Below are 6000 nucleotides of genomic sequence, written 5' to 3'. Positions count from 1 at the left end.
GACCAGTCCTTCCCTTCTGCTCAGCACCAGTGTGGTCTCACCTGCAGTGCTGTGCTCAGTGCTGGGCTCCTCAGTGCAAGAGAGGCAAAAACAGACAGGAGAGAGTCCAATCAAGGGCCACAAGAATGAAGGAAGTGGAGCATCTCTTCCATGAGAAAAGACTGAAAGAGCTAGGACTGTTTCAGGTGGGAAAAAAGATGGCTCAGAGGGATCCCATCAGTGTCTATAAATAACAGAAGCAGAAAAGAGGATGGAGCCAGGCTTTTAAAAGTGGAATTCAGTGCCAGGACCAGAGGCAATGGGCACTAACTGAAACACAGGAGGTTCTCTCTGAATATCAGAAAACACTTTTCTCATGGGAGGGTGACCAGGCACCGGCACAGATTATCCAGAGACACTGAGTCTCCCTTTGAGAAAATATTTAAGAGATGCCATGTGGCCATGCTTTGCCAGGGTTTATTTTCCAGATAATTTTCAAAGATCTCTTCTAACCTCAACCATTCTGTGATTCTAGGCAATACTATGGAAATCAACATCTGGACCTCCTTCAAAAATTTTTTCACAGCAAACAAAGGAGGACGATGCATGAAAGTTCATATTGAGATAGTACAAAACAGCTCCCCATTTGATAGATATCAAACCAATGCCTTCTAAAAACTTAAGGGTCTCCTTCTATCAACTGCAATTTTTTTAAGGCTGCATTAAGACACTGAGTTTCAAACCACAGTTTAAGATGCTAAATTTTTGTACCAAGAAAAGAAGGAAAATAAGAACCCTTGGAAATGGGCTGCTACAAACCAGCATACTGATCATAAGGAACTGCTCTGAAAGGAAGTTCATGCTTGTAAATAAGGAAATGAAAAGAGATAAAGAGATGTATATATGTTTTCAGATTCTGTAATCACAGACTCATAGAATGGTTTGGGTTGGAGGAGACCTGGTATGATGCTGAGTCAGGGGAGGTTTGGGTTGGGTATCAGGAAAAGATTCATCACCCAGATGGTTTTTGGGCTGGAACAGGATCCCCAGGGCAGTGGTCACAGCACCAGCCTGACAGAGTTCAAGGAGCATTTGGACAATGCTCTCAGGCTCTCAGGTGTGGCTCTCAGGTGTCTTGTGCAGACCTAGGAGCTGGACTCGATGAACCTGGTGGGTCCCTTCCAACTCAGAATATTCTATATTCTGTGAACCCCCCTGCCATGTGCAGGAAGTCATTAATTGGACCAGATTGCTCAAAACCCCACTGAGGCTGCAGCCAATCCCAGCCCAGATTTTAGGAATGGTGGCTTCATGGAACTCAGCGACTTTGTGCAGAAAGAAAACCTGACCCGATTGCTTGGGAACTAGAAAGCTTTAATAATACAAAAACAACAAACTGCAATCTGAACAGCTTACATTGAATGAACCAAGAAAGGTGTACAGGGAGGCTAATTCCATGCATGAGGCCGATGGCAAAAAGCAAGAGCCAGGGTAAAGCTTTGGAGGAGGGGAGAAGTTAGGGCGGAGTTTAGGGAGGGGATCCAATAGGGAAGGGTGATTGGGAATATTAAAACTTTTGCATCAAGAAAGAATCAATGACAACAAGGAGAACAGGGAACATTCTGGCAATGATTAACATACTGAACAGGAGTATTTTGGGGGTGATTTTTCTATTCACTCGTATTGCAAAGGGTTTTCCCATGGCCTTAAGCTGTGGTCATCTATTCTTTTATTTGAGCTAACACCCATCCCACCTCTCCCAGAACACTTCCAAGGATGAGGCATCCACAGTTTTTCTGGGCAGTCTAATCCAGTGCCTTATCACCCTGCTAGTAAAGATTTTCTTCTTATATCTAGCCTAAACATCCCTCTTTCAGTTTGATTCCATGTTCAGTGATGAATTAACAGGAGGTATTGCTTTTTGATACACAGATGAGCAATTTGCTATCCAGGATCTCGTGAAATGTAGATGCCATATTGATATTCAAGGTGATTTCAAAATGTGCTCTTAGATATAAACCAGTGATACAAATCTTAGAGGAATGTCAATCATTTGCCAATCAGATAGAATTATAGTCTAGAGACAGACAGTTGGCAACATAATTGAGGCCTACCAATGGCTCATTAAAACATCATGCAAAGTAATCACCTTGCAAAGTACTACCTGAGTAAAAGTTAAAATACAAATTATTCAAAAGCAGGAGTGGAAACCCCTGAGATGTAGGCAGAAGGGTTTCAGTGGCTGCAGTTCTGGTGTCCTCAACTGCAATTGAACATGGGAGATCTAGAACTCATAGAAGAAGCCAACAGAAATTATGAAAAGATGGAATGGCATCTCTGTGAAGGGAGGTTTAAATAGATGAGGACTCTTCAGCCTGGAAAAGAGACAGGAGAGAGAGTATGGTTATCTGCCAAGAATAACTTAGAGAAGGTAAATGCAATAATTATTTTTATATTGCAAGACTAGAGGCTATCAGATGAATAGCAGGTAGCAGGCTCAAAAGGCACTTTTTTTGCACAATACATAATTACATTGTGGGACTCACTGCCAATGGATGGTCTGGAAGCCAAATATAAAGCATCACAAAAAAAGGTTCCATGAAGAAATGGAAGTCCCTCAAGACTTGAGGAGCCCCAAAGCTAAAGCCAGCTGGCATCTATGTGGATGGACTGCATTTTGAAACAGTATTTCTGTATATTTAATTGGTTGTTGCATTTTTTCCTTAAAAAAGAGTGGAAATTCAGCCAGAGTATAATTTGTGCTTAGGTAGACCTAGCAGAGCATCTATTTTAAAAAGGGGAGTTTAAGCACACACGCACAAAAAAATACTGGAAACGGCCCTTGAAGATTTCAGGCTTAGCTTTTAATTTTAAAAAATGAAAATGGAAAAAGCTGGGTATTGTAATTCATTTGCCTTGTTCTGAACCAACAGAAACAAAAAGAATTGAATCCATGGTTTCTAAGAGAGAAGCTGCATATGCTGTTCAGAACCTGAAACTTACAGTAAACAAGTGTTTAGTGTCTGCAATATCCACATAATTTGAAGCAATTTTTTTTTTATGGATAGATATCTAGAATTTAACCAAATGTCCATATTAAAGCAAATCCTTCTATTCTTACCAAAGATAAACAAAATGCAGATTACAAAATTATTAATTTCCATCACATTATAGTATCTCCCATGTGTTTTTGAATATTCATTGATCACCACTGGTTACTCACATAATAGATGTAACTTTTGGAGTATATTATAAAAATCTCTCTAAGCACATAACAAATCTGCTCCCAAAAGAAATTTTTTTTTTTTTTTTGGTAGAAGCAGAGATCTCCATTGGCTGGGATGTGATATAAAGGTCTCTTCAAGTCCTTAGTGTGAGTCAAGTCCTGAGATTCAATGACAACGTAGAAGGAATTAACACTCAATACACCTTTTGAAGATCTGCTAGTTACATATTTTCTTGAACAAAGTTTGGCATTGTTTGAAACAAAGTAGAATACCGAATAAATGCTGAATAAATACTGAATAAAACACAAATATTGTAATAAGTGAGTCAGTTCTTGAATCAATAACCTGCAGTCAAGGATTGCCCACTGAGAATCCTTTTCCTATATAAATTTCTAAAATAAATAAATGAAAGTTTAGGAGGAGTATTTGGAATACACATAAATTTGACAATTGAAAATGGATGCTTTCCCCACTGGAAATTCTGCGTCATAGATAAACTAATTAATGATGTATGTTGAAGATGACTGAAGTTTATGAGAAGCTTCAGAAGACTGCATTTCTCTTGCGTAGAAAGAAAATAAAATTACTTTGTCCTATATTCAAAAAGTAGTTTTAGGAAAGCAGAAGCTGGAAACTTTATTACTTAAATCAGCCATAGATATAGGTAGTTCTGATGAAGAAATACTGGCAGTAAAGTTCGATTGAGCTGGGGTGTAAGGTTAGTGGTTAATCTCCAAGCGTTCAATCTATCAGGCTCTGCTGAGCTCTTCACACAGCCTTGTTTGTAGTCTTTGCTGATTAATTTTGCTCAAAGCTTGCAGTGCCCCATCCAAAGCCGGGCTCCCCTGCCTTGCCATAGGCACCGCTCTAAGGAGCCAGCCCAGCTGCGGCCGCAGCAAAGCCAAGAGCATCACTGAGATGATGAAGATGTCACGGTTCGAGGAGTGTCTGGACAGTGCTCTCAGTCACATGCTCTACTCTTAGGTGGTGTGACATGGAGCAGGGCGCTGAAGATCCTCGCGGATCCACGTTGAGGATGCACGGCTCCCCGGGCAGTGCTGCCGCCGGGGCCGGCACCGCCTCCCTCAGCCCGCGCAGGGCCCGCCTGCCCGCCGCCCTCCATGGTGCGCTCCCGCCGGGCGCATGCGCCGCGCCGGCCGGCTCCACATCGGCGGAAGGGCGAGCGGAGCCCGGCGGGGCGATGGCCGGCGCGGGCAGGGAGGAGCTGGGTGAGGCGACCCGAGCCGTGCAGGCCGGCGACGGCGGGAGCGGCCGAGGGGCGGCGGGATGGCGGCTGGCTGCGGGGCGGAGAGGAGGGGGCGTGGGCGCCGGGACAGGCCGGCCAGCCCTCCCCTGCCCCCCCTCCGCTTCAGGAGAGATGGTTCGGCCCGCCGGGGATGCGCTGCGGCGCTCGGCGCACCGAGGCGGGCGGGATGAACCATGCCACCTGCGGTGGGGGTGGGCGCTGTGCTGCCGTGTCTGCGCTGCGCCGGGCCGGGCGGGCTGAGGGCAGCGCAGCCGGGGGCTCTGGGGGCGGCGGCCGCGCCCCGGGGCCTCAGTCACACCTGGCTGGCACTCGGTCTCTTGGCAAAGTCACGGCCTCCATAGAAGTTCATGCAAATACGTTCTCTTTGCATCGCTCGATGATGCATTCATCTGCCCTGGAAGACTGGGTTGGGGTTTCCCCGGGGCATATGTGTGTTTATATATTAGCGGCATAGTATTTATTGCATTAGTGTATATTAGCTTGTCCACCTTTAAATCTAATTGATGAAGGCACATACATGTTCATCTCAGTTTTTCTGCCCATGTATGGATAAGTAGGCTTAGTTGTAGAGCAGGTTTACATAGCAGGTTGGGTTGTAAAGTTGGGGTTGGCTCTTGAGTATCTCCAGAGGGAATCCACAGCCTCTGGGGTTACCTGTTCAGTCACGCTCACCCACACTGTAAGGAAGATCTTCCTCTTCAGGGGAAACTTCCTGGGCATCAGTTTCAGCCAGTTGTCTCTTCTCCTAGTAGCTCCACCCTCTTGGCACTTTAAATACTTACATATATTAATGAGGTGTCCTCTCAGCTGTCTCTTCTTGAGGCTGAACAGGCCCAGCTCCCTCAGCCTTTATTCATAAGAGAGATGCTCCAGTCCCCCAGTCATCCACTTCTCCCTGCTGGAAATCTGCAGGTTTTGCCCGGTCCAGTGATAGGACTTGGAAGTTATGCTTCCAATTTTATTGTCCCCAAGGCTGATCCATCTTTCATCGAGAGATTGTCACTTTGGAGCAAAGGTTGCTGAAAGAAATTTTAGAGCTTTGTTTTTTCTTTCCCCCAGAAGTTCGCACATCTGACAGTTTTTCCGTCAGTATCCACAGAACTGGGATTTTCTATGGAATTAACTCATTAAAAATGCTGTTCCACACTTGACAAGAATTCCAAAACCTTCTGCATGGTTCAGTGCTATTGAATACTTAATAAAACTGAAGTCTTGCCAATGCATTGTCACTTAGCGTGTTAATTGTAAAAAGTGTGGCTTAGTCTAGATAGGATAGTGGATTATTTAAGACTAGTGCCTGTCAAATAAATAATCCATTGTGGGTTGGGGTAATATTTTTCCTCTGAAAGTGTGTGATAGCTATGCAGACCTGTGTGCTCTTTGGTTTAATAACTCAAGTGTCCCATTTTATGAGCCTTCTGGATCCAACAGTTACAACGCAAAAGCAAACAATTCCTCCTGCTTGTTGAGGGGCATTATTGACTTTCAACGTTTGCTTAGAAACAGCCATTCTCAAGATTAATATAT

General features: G+C 44.3%; 1 protein-coding gene across 2 annotated transcripts in view; it reads left to right on the top strand.

The window, feature by feature from the left end:
• Positions 1–4289: 4289 nt before the first annotated feature.
• The window catches only part of SLC36A4 (solute carrier family 36 member 4), an 81844-nt gene continuing 80133 nt past the window's right edge, over positions 4290–6000 (top strand). Inside the window, exon 1 of one of the 2 annotated variants that reach the window (XM_079317105.1) lies at positions 4290–4435. In XM_079317105.1, coding sequence (XP_079173231.1) covers positions 4408–4435 — 28 coding nt within the window. In that variant the 5' untranslated portion in view covers positions 4290–4407. The remainder of the gene's footprint in view (positions 4436–6000) is intronic. The other variant, XM_079317107.1, reaches the window with a different exon arrangement.

This window comes from Erithacus rubecula (assembly GCF_903797595.1).
Source record: "Erithacus rubecula genome assembly, chromosome: 1".
NCBI lineage: Eukaryota > Metazoa > Chordata > Aves > Passeriformes > Muscicapidae > Erithacus > Erithacus rubecula.
Note: the sequence above shows the minus strand (reverse complement) of the source record. Positions and strands in the feature narration are given on the sequence as shown.